We start from the raw sequence: 23,013 nt of genomic DNA on the forward strand, positions 1-23,013 counted from the left end.
GGATCCTTACTCCAAAAGCAAAGTCATCTGTCATAAAAACTGATCTCCAAAACTATGTGAAACAACAAAGCATCTTCCACCTCCTGTAGGTTTTGGGGCTACTTGTTTTTTGGTTTTTTTGTAATTACTATAACTCCATGGAAAATTGTTTCCATTAATTTGAAAATAACTATTAAAAATAAAATAAATGGAAGTGCTATTAGAATTCTTCAAAAGAAAAATGTTTGTTCTTATGCTCATTTTATTAACAAAGGCAGAAAATACAGCCAAACCAACATATTCTCAGGATTTTCTCAAGTATTGAAGCTGTTCAAATGTGAACTCTGAAGTCATATCCTTTCCAGTTTAATTTCAAGTTGTCACTCAACACAGGTTCATCAAAAGGTTTTCAGATCTCTCAAATGGGTTCTGGCATAGTCTTATATTTATCCACAAAACTTAACACCTCTGCATGACTTCAACTCAGAACTAGGGGAAAATAACTGGATTCATCTCAGTTCTTCTTTTGAATATTGAATCAAACATTTAAATAATATAAAATTCAAGAGCTATTTCACACTAAACAAGAATAAGAACTCTGCACTAAATATTTGCAGAAAGACTTTCCATAGTTCCCAAAAACAGTGGACAGACTGCACAATTACTAGTGACTGTGTAAGAGCACTCACATTTCCCATTCTGGAGTCAAATTAAAGAGATTATGAGGCAGGTGGATAGTGCACAGCACCTTCTGAGAAGAATGGAAGAGAACAGAAGTACTGGCCAGCCTACAATACATCTCTGTACAGGGCAGGGGAATATAATGGCTCAAGGCCTCCAGTGGTAAAATACACCAAAAAAATGACAGGATGCGGTCACAGCTCCACCCTGTGTCTGGATAAACACATTTATAAACTGGAGTATGCCCTCCTTAAACTCATTCTGGACTAACATTCTATAATTGGAGCTGGAATTTAGAGATGTAACCTGTTCACAGAAGAGTATAAAGATTGACTAGATCCAAGAACAGCTTTGACTTTGAAGCCTAACATGTACCATCAAAACCGATTTAGAGAACACATATTAAGTACAAATTCAGTAAAGTAGTCTACAAATCCTCATGAATGAGAACTGAGCATCACACAGGTGCTTTCTCTTTTAAAGATCTGCTTATGAAAATGCTGCAAAGTGATTTAATAAAGTCAAAAGATATCAGCATACACTCAATCTGGCAGTAAATAGTTGGGTTTTTTCCTCTCTCTACTTGTCACCCTTGATATTCAGAAAGATTTCGTAGTAAAACAATGAGTTCAGGGCCTGCTCAAAACCACTTTGAAAATAATTAACACTCTTTTCACTTTGTAACTGTAATATTAGATCAAAATAAGGCAAGTTTCAGAAAGAATCAGCATAAGGCATGAAAGAGATCAGAATGCCATACACCAAGGTACTTTAACAAGCACAAAATACAGAGCTCCTGTGCTTCCATATAACAGGCTGTACTTCTAAAGTGGAAAATCAGGTCTGATAGAATGAAATAAAAGCACAAACGTCAGTTATCTCTTTACAACTGCTTTGGGTGAATCGCTGTATCAGTAGAAGGAATACAAAGAGGTAGAGAGGATTGTTTGTCTTGAACTGCCCTTATCATCATCATCATCTACAGAAAGATCAGCTGCCTAAAAGAAAACAGTATTGCTTCATTAAATTTCAAGCAAAAGTACATGCATTTATATTAGCTGACCTAGAACTCAAAGTACAGGAGGCTCATCAACTCAGCAACAGATTAAACTATTACATGACTTTGCAACACAGATTTCACAGGTAAAAAAATAAGCCATGAGTTATGCTCTGAGACTGCTACCTAAATAGCATGCTCAGGTACAAATGTGACTGAGGTTTAACACTCTACTAACATACTTCACTGTTTAACCCTCTACTAAACTTCACTGACATACTAATCAGTGCTGAGTATGATACCCGACATAAGGCTTAAATACTCGCACTCAATTTCTTGCAACTCTTTTCTATTAAACCTGAAGAAATCAGCAGTTGTGTGAGCAAAACAAAGCCCAAACCAGGCGATCAGAGCTGAGGTGGCTAAAACAGTGTAGATACGATCTTCCGTTACCACAGGAACTCATCAGAAGTACAAGATGAACCATTATAATGCTTATGTTAATATAATTTAAGCATCAAATGAGAAAAAGAACCATCAATAACAAAATGCATTGCAGAACGCAAGAATAAACTTCCTTTTGCTGCATGAAACCTTTGCTACAACTTTACCAGTATATGAAAAAATACATTAATACTTACGTAACTTTAACAGTTAAAAAAAAAAAAAAAAAAAAAAAAAAAGAAGAGAGCAAGGAGCTTTTAACTCTGAAAAGTTTCACAGGTACATTAAGAAAGTTTTAAGCATCTCATGTACAGAAGCCATCCATTTTTTCCTGAAAGAAAATGTTCTTTATTAGTCAGTCAAGATAACAAGGATACCTCCATAAAACAGTTGGACAATAATGAGCTAATATTTAGCTCATAAGCAAATTCAAGAATAACCTCATGATAACTGGACAAAAAAAAACCTATCATGATAGATAAATTTAATTAAAATGGAATTGTGTGACCTGTAGAGCCAGTGAACATCAGCCAAAGGGGAAAAATACTTGGCAAATAAACTACACAAGATGCTTCCAAAGAGAAGATTCTTTGGAAGCTTGCCTCAGGTGATACTTTTCTGGTATCCGGCCACCTGTTTTAAGATACTACAGTAAACAAAGTAAACAAAGCTGTCTGAAAGCTTTATGGAAAAATTTTATTCTGCCAGTAAACATGTTAACTCTGCTTTCCTCTTTCATAACTTGCCACTGTACTTTCAACAACTGTTTAAATATGTGCACAGCAAGAACAGCAGGAGCTTATTTGTCCCACAATGATTTTAAAATCAACTTTTACCTTTGTCAGTTTTCCTCTCTATAGTTTTAGTAAAATATGAAAGCCGAGATAACTCCCCATCTCAAAAAAGGAATTGGAAAAGTTGTATTCTAAATAAATATACACCCCCCCCAAAATTTTAAAATTAAGGGAGAATGCTACTAGTTTGTTGAGAAGCAAAAAGGAAAAATGTCATTCTAGTTCTCTTGAACTTCATGCAGAAGCCTGGCATAGTTAACAAGAGCAGAAATGCATGCAATCAGAAGAACAGACATTTAAATCGTTGCACATGTTAATTTCACAGCTGAGGTAGGACCTGATCTTCCTAACAGCATCATTTTGTTAATGATGTTAACTTTCCTCTCCCCCTGTTTGTTCTCACCTCCTCTTCTTAAAGGCACTATCTCTGATCCTTATTGGTAGGCCAACATTCTACATGCTGTCATCCTATGCAACAGGATGCACCACTTATTTATTTGTTCATGCCTGCTCATCTTGTCTGCTAGTTTTTCCCTCATCAGTATTTTAATTTCTCACTACTTTCAGCTGAACAGTATAAAAATCTTTTTCCTGACTCCTAAAAGGAACGCAGGCAAAGCATCTGCAAGTTCTTGGTTTGCCCATGTGTTTGTCTCTATGCTGCTGCATTTTTTCCAGTTTCAAGAAGCCTCAAAAATAGCTGCAGTATCTGAGATAACAGTTCAATAGAAGGCTAAAGAGTCAATGATTCGGTCAATTACAACAAGCAAATAGACATCAGAAGACAGTACCACGCTGAAGACAGAAAATCTTCCACCCCTGGCTGACAGATTATGTGATGAACTGCAGAGGCTCCATACATTCACATGACGTAAGAACAAGGTACCTCCTTTCCAGTTTCAGAGTCAGAAGTAAAAGATGAAAATTAAAGCCATTCCGAGCCTCAGAGTACATCTGTTCCCAACCCCCCATACACATACCAACCAACACTCCAATTCACTACAGAGATGGCAGAAAGCTCTGCCTGTGAAAGCACTGGCACCAGTTAATGCATGCCTGAAGTTAAGCAAAAGCACTAGGTTACTTTCAGCAATCAACATGGGATCACACACCTGGCTGGGCTATACAAATAGAATTCAGCCTTCTAATTTTTTGCAGCTTTAGGACATAAATGTAATACTGTTGCTCCAAGAACTGTTATTTTCCCAGAGGTTACTGGCAGTAAAAATGAAAGGTTTCATTTAATGAATAATGTTCTATATTGCTATGAATATAGTTTCCTTCCCAAACCTCGCTCTGTTCTCTTTTCCAGGTCTCCAATATAGAGTGAGAGTATTATTCTTCTCTGTAGATTCCCATGACATTTTGGCAGAAATCACAGCTGTGACAAGCTTTGGATTGGAGGTTAACTTCCTGGTATGTTTAGCTTTTTGACTGGCTGTTGTTGAAAATTAAATAAAGAAAACAAGCAACATTTCTTTCATAAAGTAACAAGGGGCCTGAGGTAAGCCTGCCTGTGTGGGAATGGAAAAAAGAGAGTCCCAATTTTGATGTTGTACAAGGTTCCATGAGTCAAGAACTTCTAGAGGTGCTGGCAATTTCTTTTCACCACCCTCCACTCATCCCATTTATTCTTTCTGAAAGGCTTGGTTTTCTACAAGTTACTGCAAAACATGCAGAATACATTTGATGCTCCACTCCTACCTGCAGTTTTTCAAGTGACACTAAATACAAGCCTTACATTATGTTAACATTTGATAATAATGCATTAACTGTCATTCACATGCCTAGAATTTAATAGTCTTATGGAAGGGAAATACCTGACTGCTAAGATATCCCATTACTTAAATTCTTTGCTCCAGTGTAAACAGTTACAGATGCAGCCCCACGCTACGTGACCTATCAGCTTCTAGTGCTGTAACTGTACCTTAAACATAGCCAAAGCTGCATTTTAACCTTCCAGCTGAGACAGTCCATTCCACCATGGTCTATAATGGTGAAGCACAATGCAGTGCTATAGACTACTGTGTTCATTCCGTGATGGAGAGTCGATCTTTTCTTAAGGCCTCTGAACGCTAGCAAGACCATAGCCAAGGACTATGGCAGACTAGATCTCTGTACAGTATTATGCTTGACTCCACACCTGGATTAGGCTTGGGGCTCACCAATCCAGCCACTGCAGCTACAGAAACCCTGGAGCATCGAGGGTGAAACAGATCAGCAATGTTAAATGATACAGCTTCAAGATATGGGTAGGGCTAGGAAGAGAGGAGAGCAGCCCGTGATGGTGGTGACAGAGCCAGGCTGGGGCAGGGCAGAGCATGCAGCTCTTGTCTGTCCCTCTCCCCAGGTAAGCTCAGTCACACCTCAACGCACCCCTGATCTGCACCAAGCCTGTGTCTTCCCAGCCACCCTGTCACTTCTTGCACGTTTTAACTGCCTGGAGAGTGAGTAAGATCCCACCCAAAGGCAAAACCAAACCCTCTGAGGGCGGTCTCGCCGGCACCGCTCAGGGCCTGATGCGAGAATGGCGGGAGGCTGCCAGCGGATTTCCGGGGACTGGAGGCACGGCAAGGGCCGGCAAGAGCCGGTGGCCAGGCCTCTGGCGGCAGGAGTCGGAAGGGAAGGCCCGCAAGACGCGGAGCCGAGCGGCGTCGGCCTCGTTACCTCTCCATCGCCTGCACCGTGTAGCTGATGAGCGGCCTCCCTTGCACGGCGCAGAACTGCTTGGGGGTGGCGCCACCCAGGCGCTCCCCGCTGCCGCCCGCCGGCAGCACAGCCGCCACCGGCACCGCGGCAGGCACTGCGGCAGGCCTGGCGTCTCGGCTCCCGCTGCTGGGCTCCATCTGCGCCGGGCGCCGAAGCTGCTCCGCTCCCACCCCCAGCGATAGCAACGCGGCCTACTCTGCGCAACCGCCCGCCCGCGTGTTTTAATTGCCCGCGATGTCCGCAATCCAAAGAATCCAGCGCCCGCCCGCCTGCCCGCTCTCTCGCCTGCCCCCAGCGGGGACCGGGCTCTACCCGCCCGCTACGCGAAGCCACGCAGCAGCGTGCGGGCCCAGGCGCGGCTGGGCAAACCCCCGGCATGCGCCTAAACCCCGGCGCGGGCGGGAGAGAAGAGAACTCCCACCCGCCTGGGGCACCCCGGTAGGGAGACAGCGAACACCCAGCAGGGGATACCCGCCATTGGCCCTTTAAATGCCAGGAGCGGGGCTGACTCCTTACAGCGCATGCACGGCCGGCTTCCACCTGTGCCGGGCCGGGGAGGGGGGTGACTGAGGGGCGGTGAGGGCCGCCGGGTGGTGGGAGGTCGTTGCCCCGAGAGAGGTGGCCTCGGTCCTTGGGGAAATAAAGAGTTCGTGTTTGGAGCCGAGGAGAAGGCGGGCCGAGGTGCGGGCATTGCTTTTCATGCGAGATCTGAGTGTGAGGGGACTGCTCCGCAGGCTGTCTGGGGATGACTGGCCAATTCTGGTGTCTGTTGCCCGTAATCCTAGAAGGAAGCGGTAGAAACAGCAGTAGCCAACTCACAGGGAGAAGCTGGGATGTCCCAGCCCTTCTTATGGTGCTGCTGCGGGCAGGAGCTGAAACAGGTTGATCAGAAAATCGCCAGGGCTGATACCCCTTGGGTGGCAGAGGAGGCACTGATTGGGGACGAGGGGGCATGGTATCCAATCACTGTAATTAGCAACGCGAGTCTCAGGTTGATCCGTCTGATTTCACCCTAAGCTGAATGTATTTAGATACTACTGCTACACAGCCTTCATCTGAAAGTTTTGGACATCTGGCTGTAAAGGCAGCCTTGCAAATCTGAAAGAAGAGTTGAGAGCTTCTGGCTGCTTATTGGGGAGCAGCAGTGGCAGCCACACACACCGAAAGGAATGGGAAGCCTGGAGTGGAGCGCAGTAGCGAGGCAAGGAAAAAACAGCCTCGCCAAAAAGAGCCAGAATGCTACGCAAGAGTCAGTCAGGATCGGGCCCTGGGAGTCAGGCACAGCCTGGGAATCACCCAGCAAGATCTCAGTGGGGCAGGAGGTCCCAGAGCATGCCAGGAAGCTGAACCAGTGTGTGCCGGTCAGTGAAGCACCAGGCCAGGTGCACATATAAGGGGCCAGAAATAAAGGCTCTGCTTAAAGTAGCTTCCAAGGGAAAAGGAGGAAAGGAGGTTCAGGCCTTAGCCTGAAGTGTTTTTCTTAACAGCTTTTATTAGGGGAAGAGCTGCCTTTGGACTTGGCAAGCTAAACTCCTTAGCTCAGCCAACTAAATTTCTTGAAGGTGCATGTACTCAGGGCCCTAACATTGTCCCCAGGCATTTTTTTTAGAAAAAAAAAAAATAAGTGTCTTACATGCAGACTGTTCTAAAAAAGACCAGAGGCTTTTAAAGTCTGCAGGATTTTTTTATCAATTATTTGTATCTTTGAGAAGCCAACTTCTCAACCACATTTCTCTTTGTCTTAAAAGGAACCTAAGTAGAGCATTTATGGAGACTTCTCTGAAAAGTAGGTCTGATTGAAACAGCAGCATGGAAAGAAGTTTATGTGCCAGCAGGGCTGCTTTTCCAGGGCCAGCTGTGGACTGGGGTCAAACGATCATAGGGGACCACAAAAACGTTAAAGAGTGAAGTGATGAGTTCACAGATATTGTTGCTACCTGCAATAGCAGGAAAGTCCTGGAAAAATTGGACAGTACAGTGGAGAACATAGGCATTCCACATGCAGAGATTTCCTGGCAGTTAAGACAATGAACAGAAATCACATCAGCTGGTACCATGCAGTGAAACATGAGAGGGTCTGATGACAAATGAAGGAAAACATTTTAAATGAAAGCATTTTAAATGAAAGCATACAGATGTGCCTTCTAGATAATGTCTCCAAAAGCTGTAAGGAACAAATGTATTATCATAGACATTGAGGGGAGAGGGCATGTAAAAAAAGAGGAAAGAATATGAATTATAAAAATCACTGAAAAACTTTTGGAATGGGGACCATTTTCAGCAGCAAAAGCATTATTTTTGTTCAAAAGTTCAAAAGCTGAACTGCCTTCCAACAAGTGTTGGTCTTGTTGTCTTGAGACCTGTTAATTTTGTGGGATTTAAAACGAAAATCCAGTGCCTCAGAAAACTATGTTTACCTGTTTCTTTTCTCCTATTTTCTTGTAAAGTATTTCTCTACATCTGATTCCTGACTGATGACACACAGTTGTCTGTTGTATCTTTCCAGGACTTGTAAGTTTGCCCTGACTCTTCTCCTCTGTGCAGATTCCCATCCATCCAGCATCACTTCTTCATTATCAGGTGCCCAAAATGATTTTTTCTTCATAAGGTAGGCACCTCCAGCATCCACAATCGTCTTGGATTGCATAGGTTACATTATTCTGACTTTCTCTTGTAGCAGTTTTATGCAAATTTTTTCATGGCAGGTCATTCTGCAACACTCTTGTGTTGGTATTACCTGTTAGTTCTTCAAAAAGCCTTTCAGTATAGGTTCTTGGGGTCTGAGCTTTTTATTACTATTTCTCCTTTTATTTTCTGTTTTCTTAGAAAGTGATGTGGAAGGAAGAGCATATTTAATATCATTCTCAATTTATGCTTTGTTTTAGCATGAGTTAAAAGTATTCAGACTTTTAGTTTTACATCTTTTTAATAGCAGATAGCAGCATGCAATGAAACACAGTGGCAGTTTGGGAATATATAATTTCTTTAATTTACATTTCATCTTGTATTTTTATTGAATTAATCTGATAATTTGGTTACTATGCACACTCATATATAAATATTGGAAATGGGGCAAAAAGTAAATTCACATATTGGGAGAACAGTTTTACACAGTTTTCAACTGGATAAAGAGGAACAGAGGTAACATTTTTGCCTCAAAGCAAGAATACTGCAGGCTAATCCATCATTTCTGTGCAGGAGTATAACATCTGAAACCACAGTAGTAGTTTGCAATTATGCAGTAAATATGCCAATCATATATTTTAAAAGAGAAGTGGTGGATGGTTTTTTTTTTTCTTTTTTACAGAAGAAAAAAGATCTGTACAAATTGGAATCAAATTGCAGAAGTAAAATTCACCTGAAAATGTAATAGCTGGGAAAAAAAAAATCATCTATTTCTATGACTGAAATTTGTAATGGTGTTTCCAAATAACATGTTATTGCAGGAGCAGAAATCATCAGAAAGGTTTTTGTGAAAAAGTGTGTAAAAATGTAAAATTTCTTGATTAGAAATTGCAATTGAGTCTTCTTTAGATGTATAAATGAACTGAGAAATTGTCAGTCCCTTTTTAAAAATTATTTTTAAGCTCTGGAAGCATTTTGGCTTCAATGCAGGCAAAAGAAGATGAGTTTACTTTTCTTGACCAGCAGCAAGGTACACTCTTGTGCTTTAGAGGGAAACACAATGTCAAGGAACATTTCATAGAATCATAGAATGGTTTGGGTTTGAAGGGATCTTGAAGGCCATCTAGTTCCAACCTCCCTACATGGGCACATAATAATTATGTGGCAGTTTTCTTGAGGGACTTACATCTTCAGTGTTTCAGTCTTTTGTTGCACAGCAGCTGCCTCAGAGTGTTTGCTCCGTGGTGACATTGGTTCCCAAGTCAGTATCATGTCATAGGGAACATACAGCTTGAGGCAGTATCATAGGTAGTGGAATGTTAAAAAAGACAAAACTATTTTCCCTCCAAATCATAATTAACACCTACGGGGAAATCTTATCTTATTTCATATTATCATATTTTTATGTTTGTATTTTTACAGATATGATTGCAAAGAGTTACTTCTTGTTCTGAGATTCTTTGATGAAAGATGTTATAGATGTGTGGAATACTTACATAAAATGTTGAGCTATTGATTTGCTCCTATTACTATGTGGAACTGAGATCAAAACAGCATGTATTCAGCAAGGGAGTTCTGCACATGCATAACTTTAATGATGTAAATAGCTGACTATCAAATATCAAAGAGTGCTTACATGTCTAATCTACAGTGTGCACAGAATCACCTATAGATCAGATCCCTGGGGGGAATTCTAAGTGCTATTGCCTTCATATGCAGTTCTGCAAAATATTTCTGATGTGTGGTTTTGATTTTTGACAAAATGATGTAACAAGCTGTAAATTTTAGTTAATGAGGTAGAAGTGTTCAATGATTTTTAGTTGAAGCATAAATAGAGAATATGAATGCTACAAATGTAAAGGAAATGTGGTCTCTGAGTACAATGGAGTGTTTTCATACTTGCATGTTACTGTTGGTAAGTGTTGAAAAACATGTTGAGTTTCACCTGTTATATCGTGTGCTTATGTCACACCTTTGGAATTGTTTTATGTGGTTCTGGTAGATAAATTTCCCCTAGAGTCTATGAATAGTTGATATGCAGGGGAAGCATCTTTCTTATGTTCTTTACAAGTGCTGGTGAAAAAAATGACAGAGATTTAATTTGATGTTTGATATACATTTTAAAGCTTCACCCTAGAATGTTAAATTCTTCCCAGAGTGTTTATCCATTCTGCACACAATAATCCTTTAGGCTGTTTCTCTGGGGTATGGGAGGTTAGTTCAAGAGCTAATGAATATTTTGTGTACACAAAGTAAAAGAATTTTAAGATAAGAGGATTATCCCCATAATATCTACTTAAATAATTAATGAGAGCAAGAGTCCCTGACTCCAGGAGTTTTTTGTGAAATTCACAAAGGTTAAAAACTTGAAGAAAGTCTTCTACAGGTTTGGGCCGTGCTTTGGCAAGTAGGGGGTGAAGTGGAACCCTCACATAAATGTTCATTAGAAATGGCTGACTGGTCTTAAATACTTGGTTCTGGGAGGGTCTTTGTAGGTTCTAGGTACATAGGTCAGATGTTAAGTAATGCCAAGTCTGCATAGGCCTATCTGATCAGCTTTAACATCATCGTTTATTGTGCTGGATTTTAGGAACTGTGTTTTGGGGTGTTTTACCACCAGAGTTCATTGCACGGTGTCCACAACAGAGATAAAGATGAGGAACTTGAGGGACAGAAATCCTGGAGGTTTATTTCCACTGTCACTGTGACTCAACAGCAAGTACCAGGAGTTAGGATAGTTTCCTATCATGCCAATAATTAAAAAAAAAAATTAAAATAATTTATTCTTTTTTGACAGACATCCAGTTCTGGCTGGAGAAACAGCTACCTATGAGGAAAGACTAATGATAGTTTCCTTTTCCCAAAACTATTCAAAGAAGAGATAGTCTATGAACTGGCTAAATTTGTGGCATCAAGCCACGGTGCCAGTGATGCAGAATGATGTAGTGAAACATTAGAGAACACTTAAGAGTAAAAGTTAGGTGTGGAACAGAGTTGGGATTTTCACTGCTATAAATCTTTGGTTTGCCTTTGTTGTGTGCATATTATCATGCCATGTTTTATTGCATTAGCATATTCTCTGTTATATCCATGGAATGTTTGTGAAGGGATGTGAAAATTCACCAAACTTAAAGAGAGAATCAAATAACACCAATATAAATTTGCAGATTTGGAGTGAATAGGAGCACAAGCTTTACTGTTTATTACTACACTGAAGGTATTGCTTCTGCATCTCTTGTCGTATTAATAATGGTCCTTATGCTTAGAATGCCAGGAATGTTATTCATTAATCCCATGCCTGAAGAACATATGGAGAAGCAAACTCAGTTTGCTGGAGTTCATACAAGAGGGATTCCATCAGTGTGAGTTTGTATCTAACAAATTAAGATTGCTCCTAGCTATACCATCAGAGACTGAAATCACAGAAGCTAAGATCAGATAGTATCCAACACAAAAACTGGACTTTGCCTTCATTGTGAATCTGTATGGTGCACATTAAAAAAAATAAACGTGATGCTGATTCATTTTTCTCCCCATTTCTTGAATTACTAGTGTTATATTCTAACCTTCTCAGCAGTTTGTAAGGGAAGTGTTTTAAATGCAGCTTGCCTTGTGGAAAGGTTTGTGAATATTTTTTCTCTTTCTAAACAGATGCATTTTAGTGAGAAAAACCTGCAGAATGATAGTTCCTAAAAACAGTAGTCCTGTTATGATTCTCTGCCTCCTTTGCTGGCTTGTCCAGTTGCAGCATGAAAATGTCAGATTGGAAAGTATCAGTCCTTTGGTCCTCTTCAGTTTTTAAGAGATCAAGGTTAGAGATTTTTCCCAGCTGCAGCAATGTGTCTATCTGTCATCCAGAAATTATATAGAGTCAGCCTGTTTAGCATATACTACTGGGAAACCATCAAAGGTTAACCATTTTCCAACATACTAATCATACTACTCAACCAAAAATGCTCTGTATCCTGTTACTGGTTTTCTGACTGCTGCAGTTCCACTCATCCAACTTTAAAAGTTTCTCTTGACACTTACATGTGCCAGTACACTTGTGTTTTCACACACATTGTTTTCTTCAGTACCAAACACTTCAGAAAATGGATTAATGCATCAGCTTTTTTTGTTGTTGTTTTGGTTTGGTTTGTTTTTTGTCAAAACAGAATTGTGGGACAAACAACCTAACTACTGGAAAGACAAGAGTTTGGTCATCAAGGCACTATGACAATAGACACAGTGTTCAACAAAACATTTTTAGATTATTTAATTTTTTTTTTACTTAAGAACATGGTTACAAGGGTCACTTTTTGACAGTAGTTGTCTTGGGGATTTAATAAACAGAGCTATATTATTGTTACAGTGTATTCTGGTTCAGGCCTCTTTTTTAGGGAGCTGATTTTTTTTCTGAACGGAGTACCAAGTTCCTCAAGCAGCCCTATGAAAGTCAGAGGTCTTGATTTTCATTTTTATTCAGACATCCTGCATATTTCTTTGTGGTTGTATAGAGACATTAAGAAGGCCTGAACTCCATCTAGGTAATGTAACACTACTTCATTCATTGTGATACTTGGTCAAACCAAAGTGAGATAAGAAAAAACACATTCCCCAAATGCAGTTACAGTCCAGTGTTTGTAGAGATTTTTCTCAGCAATTAGTTGAGACCAGTTGTTTTCATGATATGTAGTTTAATGAGCATGAATTGAGAATAAAAAGTGTTTTCTTGTCATGGAAGTACTGAGGAAGATAAATGTTTGAGCATTAACTCAGTTGTAGGCAATATCACTTGTAAATCCCTCCTTTCTAGTGAGTCAGTCCACATAACTCACATGATGAGTGAGCTGGAAAGCTGGATGCTCTTCAGAAAGATGCAGGGGCAGGCATTTTGTTGAGGGGGCGACGTTCAGGGAAAATTAACAAATCCAGTGACAGAATGTCTGCTTAACTCGTAAATCTCTAGAGAATTTTCAGTTTTACCCTGGAGCCATGTTTATATGTATGTCAATGAACTTAAAATCAAAGGCCCTTGCCTGGCCTCCGGGAAAGGAAATGCATCATGAGAATAGGATACCTTCCAACACTAAGGATTCCTTATAATTTTCCACTGAACACCTCCAGGTTAATACTATAGCAACAAGACTTTCACAGTGGAATGTGTTGAATAGTCCTTTCTTGATTAATGCTGTACTTCTTCAGGAAGGATATAAAGGTCAAGGTTAGGAGCACTACAGTGATTTACTAGCAGGAATCTGTTAGGTATTTTGAAGGGTGTTATTCAAATGACTGAACTTGGATTAGGTGGCTTTCATTCCAAGGCTGCTGGTAAAGGAGAGAGCGACACATTTGTTACTATAACTAAAATTCTGAATCAGTTGACTTCTTAAGGACCTTCTTGTCTATGCTCCAAGTGTCAGGGCCTTCTGACTTCCACAGCTGATAGTCTTAATGACACATGCTATCTATCAGGGGACCCCTGAGTACTACCATGCTGTCAAAACAGTCAGCATCTGCCTAAGTTTGTTTCTAGTGATGTCTAAGGAAAATCAAATTCCATTTATTATAAAACAATTTACCCCTTAGCTGGGGATAGTTTTTATCAGCTCAAAAGTATGGAAATAATGATGGCAGATTAATGAATTCTTTCTAATTTATTAACTTTTAGTTGTCTGAAGAAGCAGGTATGAGAACTTAAAAAATTATGTTCTATTTAAGATGTTTTAAATGGTTTTTAAGAAGCCCCTGGACTTAGTGGTCTGCCCACATGATAAGCTATTATTTTAAACATCAGCTTGTATATATTTTAAGTATAATAAATCTAAACTATTTAGTGGTCTGATTTGTGTAAAACAAACTTATCCATCTCTACACTGTACCTTTGAAAAATATCTGCATACTTCTTCTATCTATTTGTCTTGATATTTCAGGTGATAGCAGAAAATTCTATCTTGCTTGTCTTTCCTTTTTAACTTTGAAATAAACATAAGAATGTATATCATATTTTAAATTATTTCACTTTAATCAGTACTATTTTTTTCATTGACTCTTTGAGAAACTTTGGCGTGATTGTCTACTATGAATATACCCACTGCAACTTTGCATGTTATAGACTCCCCATGTGGAAAAAACAAGTCGGATGTACTCATATAATGCCTTTTTTCTGAATCCTAGGATAGACCCCTTTGAGCTCACATGTAACATAATGAAACAGAAGGCAGATTGTATAGGCCTGACTGAGGCGTCCAGAGCTAGGAAATTAATCACAAAGAGTAACAGTGTTACTCAAAAAAATTCAAGAGTAGCATATTTGTAACACCTTTCTCCTGCAGATCTTCCCCACAAAAGGCCAAAGTTATGGCCAAAGAAGAGACCATAGCTAAATCAGGTGGCACTTCAAAGTTAACTTGCTGCTGATGGACAAAACTCTTACTGGCTTCCCTTATGTTCCCTCATATGTGTCAGACTTTGAGATGGGAGCCATGGTCTTTCTATAGCATGTCCAGCAAAAATTCATGAACTCATCTTGATGGAACTGTGTCAAATGGGTCTCCTTCAGGTAGTTCTCCATGAAAAGACAGAATAGGAGTTATGATCTCTATTGCTACATGCAAACTCTTCTTAAATGTGCATATTGTTTCTACAGTAAAACTTCTCTGACTGAAGAAGAAAAGTCAAGAGCAAGATGTTTGCTTTTCTTCAGCATTCTTATTTCTGGGAGTCAATCACAGAACAGGCAGGGCAGCTTTACTTATTTGTATTGACTATTGGCTTTGAAAATAATTTTGGTTATTTTTTTGTCCACTATCTCAATCTTGTGTGCTTTATCATCATAAAGAAGTAGCTGGAGAACAATTTAAAAATTTATATAAGTTTGGCATTTGGATACAAACTTTCCCTCACAAATTAGATTGAATAAGACTGTTGTCTGTGAAAATAGAAAAACTTAGGGTATCTGAAAGTCCACTGGACTGAGATGCCTAGGAGCAACATCCTGTCACCTCTCTCCCTGCTAACTCCTTTATTCATCATCTATTAATCATTTAAGTATAAATGGTTTCTAATATCATCTATCTGATATTCTCATTATCAAAAACTAAATTTGAAACAACTAAGTCATTAATTCAATGTTTTTTAACTGTACCACCATGTAGATCCCTTTAAATAAAAAATTATAAAAGTATATATCTTTCTTACACATAGAAGATTTTAAAGATAGTTCTTGAAAGCAATTTTGAGTAAAAATCATTTAATTGTGTCCATAAACTGTAGGATTCAGTAAGTCAGGCAGTAGCCTTCTACATTAATGACCAAGGAAGATCTCTGCCAAGAACTTTACGATGAATCTCTTGGGACTAAAGTGCAATATGGAATTAAATAAAGAGGTAAAAGAAACCTTGTGTGAGACCCTATCAGACCAGATCTTCATAACCCTCCTCTAGGGGTAATCTCTCCTTGAATTGCAAATGGGTTGTAAAAATTAAGTAATAAGTTAGTAATTTAAGAACAGCAGAATCCCACAGTGAAATCTTGCCCACAGTATTACAATGTTTTTAAAAGTTTACAAACATACGATTCAAGGGCTATGTGTTGGAAAGTAGATTGCTTACTATGTATTTCCTGACACATTCTATAAAAATGTGTGTATAATGTGCTGGACTCTATTAGGTCCATGGGAAAGATGAAACTGCACGCTATTTTTACCTTTAATCTTTGACTTAATTGTTACCTATGAAAAGAAAAAAAATAATTGCGGTGTCCTACAAGCTTGTAAGACTTCCCAAATATACACAACTTCTGCACTGTACAACTTGAGAATTATTAAGTAAGATCCTGGCTTGGGCCAGTAATAAGCACTGTCTGTCCATGTAAGATTTTTAGATCCAAAAAGACCCCACAAAAAGGTTTTTTTTTAATGTTAAGTATATTCGGTAGACATTTTTTCTAACTGGATAAAGGTTCTCCAACTTTTTAAGGTTAAATTTTGTGACTTAGTAAAATGTGTGCTTTTTCATACATTGAGCCAGACAATGGAGTTTCTTATCACTGTTTATTTTTGTAAAAAAAAATAAACCAATGAATTTGAAAGGAAGTCATCATATCTGTCTTTTGATTGCACACTTTTAAACAAAAATAATACAGAGTGGATAATAAAAAAAAAAAACAACAGGTTTTGTGTAGCTAATTCAAAATAACACCTAGGTCTATGAATGTTCAAAATGAAAATATATCAACCAAGGATGCTAAAATGTCTATTTTACATTATCTACAAAATGTATGTTCTAATTCAGCCACAGATCATAGGAAAATACTTTGATACATGAGAAAAGCTATAAACATAGGAACATTTCAGAGGAAAATAACACACATAAAAGCTCATTAAATAATTACAACAACAAATAAATAGTTTGTTCAGCTTTACTTTTTGATTGCTGCCATGCATATTTTTTTGGTATACTGAGATAAAGGTAAGCATGCAAGGCATTTTTTTTTAGAATTAATCTGAAAGCAGGTACTAGGTGTTGTATCTTTAAACTGTTGTCAGAACCTCATGAAACATTATATAGAAGGCAATAGACTCAATAACTGTTCTCATGAAAGCACACAACAAAGCATCTTTTTACAAAATAGACTTCAGTGAATATTCATGGCAAATTTTCTCTGCCTCCATGGCTGGAGAAAATGCAAAAGTTCATAGTGTGGGTTTGGAAGGCTTGTGTTATTACCCATCTTGAGCATTTGGCAAATCACCCAAAAGGTCCACATGCTGAGAATGCCCCTTTTGATTTTGGTCAAAGCAATAAGCATGTAGTGTCAACTGAGACCACAGCAATGGCAGACTTGTCTTTAAGCAGTCAGAATGGTAAAGCAAATGGTTACAGGTGAGTTCAGTTTTGGCAGGAGGAGAGATGAGAGAGAACGACTTCTAACTTGTACTATGTTTGCTGGATTTACTGGCTCTTTTTCTCTCTTTGTGGTGCTGGATAGGTTTTGCTTGAGAGGTTCCTTCAAAATTGTGGCTGGACTCATTGTGCTGCCTGGTGTATCTCTTGCACTTGCAGGCTGTGACAACAGTGATTTTGTAGGTTCTTATACTTCCATCCTGGCACTGAAGCTGGATCCTCTGTGTGCGAGTTTTGTCATTGACACATCTCCACTCTTGTGAGCTCCTCCTGCTCCAGTACTTGGTTCCATAACCTCCTCCAATCCAGTTGGGGAGCAGTGGCAAAGGGAGGCATTCACCAGCACACACCAGCTCCTTCAGTGGATTGATGCTGGTGCACTGGCCATCTGAAATGTACTTGGTGGATCTCAGCTCCCGACAGCCAACTTGAACACGATCTGCAGAATGCACAGAATAATAAACACTGAGATTCAGAATGGAGAGATTTCCTTAACCATTCATTTTCACATTAGCAAGTTATGTTTTGCACTAGTTAAAGTAGGCTGTAATCTTTACAGGACATCTCTTTGCTGTTGTGTCCCCAAACATGAGGGCCTCAAGCTCTGATGGAATCTCTGAGTATTACCACAGCATAAAGAAATCATAATGAGATGCACTTGAGCAGTTGTGGTAGAAGAAGCAATTTTGTTCTGTCCTTCTTCTCAGGGACATACCTTTTAGAAGAGAAAAAATGCCCCAAGGGAAGAAATGTTTCCTGCTTGTTCTCAGTCTAGGGAATCTGCCCTGTGATGTTTACAACGATTATGTTGGATCATTAGCAAGGGGGAAAATAGTGCTTTGGAAACTGTTTGTATGCTTTTAATGAATTTCAAATAGTCTGTTTCTTCTCATTCCATGGTTACACTGGGCTGAGTCCCCCACGAGCGCTGCTGCTCTGAACACAGATACTGCAAAAGTGGTAACAGGTTGAGTTACCAGGGAATGGTGTTCTGTGTACAAGGTTTGAGTGATTAGCAGTAAGGATTTCAGAGTTTTCATTTTGCCCTCAGGGTAGCACTATCTTTGTATCAGTAGTAGTCTTTATATTGCATGTAACATAGAGGATCCTGCAAATTCTCTGCGGCAATTGACATAGAATTAACATGCAGAGCTTCTCACACAGGCATGCTGGTACCCGTCTGTATGTGTAGCTCTGCACTCTGCAATAAACACAACTGTTTATTTCAGTAATTACACTTTGAAATAAACGCCCACAGTACGCTTAATTTTAATAAGCAATCTTTACTGGCTATGCTCTCCCTCTTTCTGAAGGACAATTACGGTGCAGATTCTACACACAATGCAATTAACTAACGCCTTTAAAATAGAATTAATTACTAGAAACATTTTAGAGTGAATCATAAACGGCTTTGAAGGTACATCTACATATCACAGCTACAGGCTGCTTCTGTTTCTACTTGGATTTTTGGAAGCAAGTTCTGAACAGAGACACTGAGTTAAAATCCTTTCACCCTGTCTCTCCCCTGTGCCTGAGGATGGGCAGTCACAGAGACTGTAAATCTGCAGGCTGCTCAGAGGCTCTGCTTACAGGGCTGTTCTCCTGCCTTGCAGAAAGGATTCGATTGCCTTCCTGCAGCTGCACTCAGGAATGTACCTGGAAGCAGCTGGTCACAGGTTTGACTTTGTCTCTCCTTCTATTTTTATGTCGTTCCTGGCTCAGTTTTTTTTCCAGTGACAGCTCATTGACAATGAATACCTACTGGGCTGTTCCAGTAATCTCGTAATGATGAGATGTTTCCTGTGCCTTTAAACCCTGAGCATTCATAGAAGCTGACACACCTGGCTAAGCTGAAAGGAATCGGTGTCACTTTTTGTCTTCCCTTTCCAGGGATGACTCTATTTTTATCGAATCGTTGTGGGTGGGTTGGTGTGTGTGTGTCTCTTTGGATTTTTTTTCATTTTGAAGAAGTGGGCAGGGGAGGGAACAGATAAGTCATCAGGTTTCCAGATCCCCATGTATCTGACATACATACATAAAACTCGTCAGGAAAAGACTAGATATAGAAAGGCAAGTTAGAGCAGAGATCGTAGGTAAATTACGAGCTGATTTGTTTACTTTTGCTGGAGGTGTTAAGCAGGTAAGTGCTAGAGCAGGAAGTAAAACTAAACAGCGGGAACAAATTTCAGAGTTTTTTATTGCATTTGAAAAGAAGCCCAGACACCTCCCCTGCCTACAGTGGGAGGCTGTTAGGAAATCCAGCGCTTTGGAAATGCCTCTCCTTTTCCTTTATCTTGCCTCCCTGCCGGATAGCCCATAAAACCCGGCGTTCCTAGATGAACCTCCCTCAGGAAGTAACCTGCCCGAGAGAGCCGGTCCTACAGGATCGCACGGGGGAGGGAGACTTGCTCCGGGGGCCGCCGGGCGGAGCAGATCCCAGCCAGGAACCAGCAGCATCTTCCCCTGCCCCGGCTTCCCCGCGGCGCTGGTTCCCACTAGCGGGGGGGAGCGGGGGGTGGGCAAAGCGCGCTGCTGACCGCAGCGGTCGGGGGGCTCTGTACCCGGGGGGCTCTGTACCCGGGGGCTCTGCGCCTCTGCACCCGGGGGGTCTGCACCGCAGCGGCCGGGCCGGGAGGGGCTCCCGCCCGGGTCCTGCAGGCGGAGGGCCGGGGGCTGCGGGATGTGGTGGGAGTGCCGCCGGTAGGATACTCACTGTTACGGTCGGATCCAGTGCTGGTGTAGTGCCTGCCTCCATTCCTGGCTTGATTCAACGTGCTATTGCTGCTTGGGCTCGCTGCAGCGGGCTTAACAACGTGGGAATAAAGTATCTCTGTGGCATCGTTCTTGAAAGCCAAGTAGCTTTTCGTGAAGATGCAGGCTAGGAAAAGGCTATAGAAGTGAATGGCAGTGAGAAACATGGTTGATTCAGTCTCTGTCTGACAGAGCTGGATGAAATCTTTTTCTTCTGCTTGTTCTGGGTAACTCTGAAATAGCTCTTGAAGGTTTCCCTTATATATTGAGTGAGGCTTGGCATTCATTCAGGTGTAAAGTTGTGGATAGCTTCAGAATGAAAACCCACAAAAGGGGTGGGATCCCCACATGAGCCTGCGAACATCTTTTACCAATAGGAGAGAAGACTGCAATAAAGGAGGAGTTAGATGCACTAATTGCAGGATTCCTATTTGGGGCTTTTGAGGGTATCAGAAAACTCTTAGGCACCACTCCACAGCATTCGGGCTGAGACCCGGAGGCTGCCGGCTCTAGCCTGCCATTTCGTATGGCCCTGGATGCCTGGCATTTTTGTGTGATGTGTCTAACACGGTGTCAGAATCAGTCTCTCTTGCTCCTGTTACGCAAAGAATGTGACTCTCAGAAAATTCGCCAGCTTTATAAGGATGGAAAAGTTTGTAGAACTTACAGAAGACTGCTAATTACATTAATGCTGTCTGCTATATACCAAGATCACTTAAAAAAAATACTGTGAATAATTTAAAGCTGCCTCTAGATGCTTTAAATTATGCAGCTTTGATCAACAAGGAGCGCTGTCAGAGAAACTGCTTGATTTAGGGGAATATTCTCTCCCTGATGTGCAGAGTTACAAGTATGTATTTCTGTAACACCAAGCTTAAAAAGCATTTCCTCTAGGCTCCTTAATACAAACATATCCATATTCATAGCCTCCCTCTATACTCATTCACCAAACTAGTCTTTTTTGGGTTTGTACATTGCCTAGAGCATTCTTACATTTTTAATGTATTCTTTTGTGCGATAAAGGAAACAAAGAGTTAAGAGTAGTCCTTATTTTGACATACTGTTTTACTGTGTCACACACTTATTTGATTTTATATACAATTACATGGCCCGAATCCAAACACCAGTGTAAATTGGGATGCTGTCAGTAGGCCAATGCTTGTCTGCATCATGGTGAATGCTCTGTAGATTTTCATTATAAATAAAACAACAGTGATCAACACTGAAAGCTATGGTGTTCTAATTAAAAGGAAACCTTTACTTGGGAAAATCATAACCATGCAGGAGGCCACGTGGTTTAAAGATTAACACATTCTTGGTAACTGAATTGATATCTATAGTAATTCTGGATTTACTTTTTTTTCTGCAATTGAAGTAAAACACAGCTTAGTTACCTCTATAATCAGGATCAAAATCTCAGTCATTCAGAGAAGGCAACTTGGTTTCATCCCAGTCACAAGCAGATAATTTTATCAGCAACACTTTCCTCTTGCGTCACTAAGGAAGTTACCCAGAATTTCAGCAGAAGTAAGGATAGATCCACAGTAAGTGCCAAATTGTTAGCCTTTGCTTAAAAGACACAGGAAAAACAGGAGTGTTGCAAGTGGAGTGAGTTTTACTGGCAGAGCTGTGTGTGGGGAAGTTGAGTTGATTGCCTGCATCTATTATGACTAGCCCAACCCAGTTCTGGAATAACAAGAATGTTGCAGTGCAGAGTGAGATCTTTCAGCAGAGTAATGTATGGAGGAGTGGGATCACTGCTAACCCCTGATAAAACTCCAAGTTCCACTCTCATGGAACATCTTAGCCAGAAAAGCAAAGGTGTGCATTTTGCAGTACTTTAAAAAAATAAAATAAAATAAAATAAAAAAAGTAGAAAGTAATTTTCTTAATCAAATTATCAAAAAGATATGTACATTACAGATCATTAATATTTGAGCATTTTTTTTATACCGGCAAAGGTCTACTTTGTCTGTGCTCAAGTCCTACTTAATTTTTCTCATATTCACAGATCATACACATCTTCACACATCTCATCTTCCCTGCAGGTTAGTCTCTGTGCTGAACTGAGACGATATAATTAAAAGCATGGAACCCATTTTCCAGTTATCCACAGTGCCTGTGTATACCAGTCAGGGGACCTCTTTCTAGTAGGAAGATTTTCCCACATTAGATGAGACTTGGGAAAGTCAGGAGTTTCTTTGAGAGCTTGTTTTCTTTGAAATATAATCTCACAGGAAAAATCTATGGGAACTTGGAGTGGCTATAGAACTGGGTCTGCAGGGAGCTTGCAAAACCTCAACCTTAAATGAAACTTCCAATGAAAAGCTAAAACTTCCAATGAAAGCTTAAAATTCAAATTTGAATGAAAAAAATTACAACCATTCAACTTTCAATAAAAACTGAAAATCATCCTTTCAGATTTGGGCTATGTGAAACCCAGTTGGTCACATACTTCTCTTGGTCTTGTCACTTGGAGAAGGAATACCTTACAACAAGCCTCTAAGAGCCTTTGTCAAGAACAGATTTGGACCTGGATTTGCCACAGGAATGATAATACCTCATCTTTCTGTGCACTGGACACAGAGTAAACATTATTTAAAATTCATTTTTATTTTCCACTTGTTAAAAATCTCCTGTGAAAATTTCATTTTTTCAGTTCAGTACTGTCAGCCTCCCTGCTTTGAAAGGTAAGTAGGCTTCTGAAGAGTTTATCAGTTACTTTGATTCATACTTTCTTTTGTCAAAACTAGAATTTGCAGCCTTACACTTTTTCTGAGTCTTTGTGAGACAGATTAGAAGTTGCACAAGGGAAAGTGATGCTGGTCAGTCAAATTTTATTATTTTCCCGAGTGAACCTCACAATCAAAGGGTGTTTCTTAATGCTTAGCTCAGAACGGGTTCCTACTCTTAAAATAATTTTGTCCTTCATTAGTTAGATGATTATGATTAGTTCTCAAAGGTAAAGGCTGTAAGTTACCTTTGTGACCTCCAAAGTAGTCTTATTCTAGTCAGATTCGATGGCTTGTGTAGAACATTGCTCTGTGCTTAATCTCTAATATTGGCCATAAGGAGTATATTACACAAGGTCTTTGAAGTCTGTACTGTCTTCCTTTTTCCCTCTGGGCATAACTCAGGATGTTCT

At 40.0% G+C, this 23,013-nt stretch overlaps 2 protein-coding genes across 4 annotated transcripts in view; both read right to left on the reverse strand.

Annotated features, from left to right (window-relative positions):
* The window catches only part of CRPPA (CDP-L-ribitol pyrophosphorylase A), a 110,424-nt gene extending 104,350 nt beyond the window's left edge, over positions 1-6,074 (reverse strand). For 2 of the 3 annotated variants that reach the window (XM_071735367.1, XM_071735364.1), the window contains exon 1: positions 5,563-5,857. In XM_071735367.1, coding sequence (XP_071591468.1) covers positions 5,563-5,741 — 179 coding nt within the window. In that variant the 5' untranslated portion in view covers positions 5,742-5,857. Of the gene's footprint in view, positions 1-5,562 lie in introns of all 3 variants that reach the window. The other variant, XM_071735366.1, reaches the window with a different exon arrangement.
* A 10,175-nt stretch (positions 6,075-16,249) lies between these two features.
* Positions 16,250-20,222, reverse strand: SOSTDC1 (sclerostin domain containing 1). The gene is made up of 2 exons (XM_071735368.1): positions 19,831-20,222; positions 16,250-17,556 (listed from the first exon to the last, which is right to left on the reverse strand). The coding sequence occupies exons 1-2, from the start codon at positions 20,153-20,155 to the stop codon at positions 17,141-17,143; spliced, it is 741 nt and encodes a 246-aa protein (XP_071591469.1). The 5' UTR covers positions 20,156-20,222; the 3' UTR covers positions 16,250-17,140.
* Between the last annotated feature and the right edge of the window lie 2,791 nt (positions 20,223-23,013).

This window comes from Heliangelus exortis, chromosome 2 (assembly GCF_036169615.1).
Source record: "Heliangelus exortis chromosome 2, bHelExo1.hap1, whole genome shotgun sequence".
Classification (NCBI taxonomy): Eukaryota; Metazoa; Chordata; class Aves; order Apodiformes; family Trochilidae; genus Heliangelus; species Heliangelus exortis.

Coding starts and splice junctions, on each gene's coding strand:
- SOSTDC1 (XM_071735368.1), bottom strand. CDS start 20,155: ATGAATGCCAAGCCTCACTCAATATATAAGGGAAACCTTCAAGAGCTA. Junction 17,557..19,830: donor CACTGGATCCGACCGTAACA/GTGAGTATCCTA, acceptor TGCATTCTGCAG/ATCGTGTTCAAGTTGGCTGT.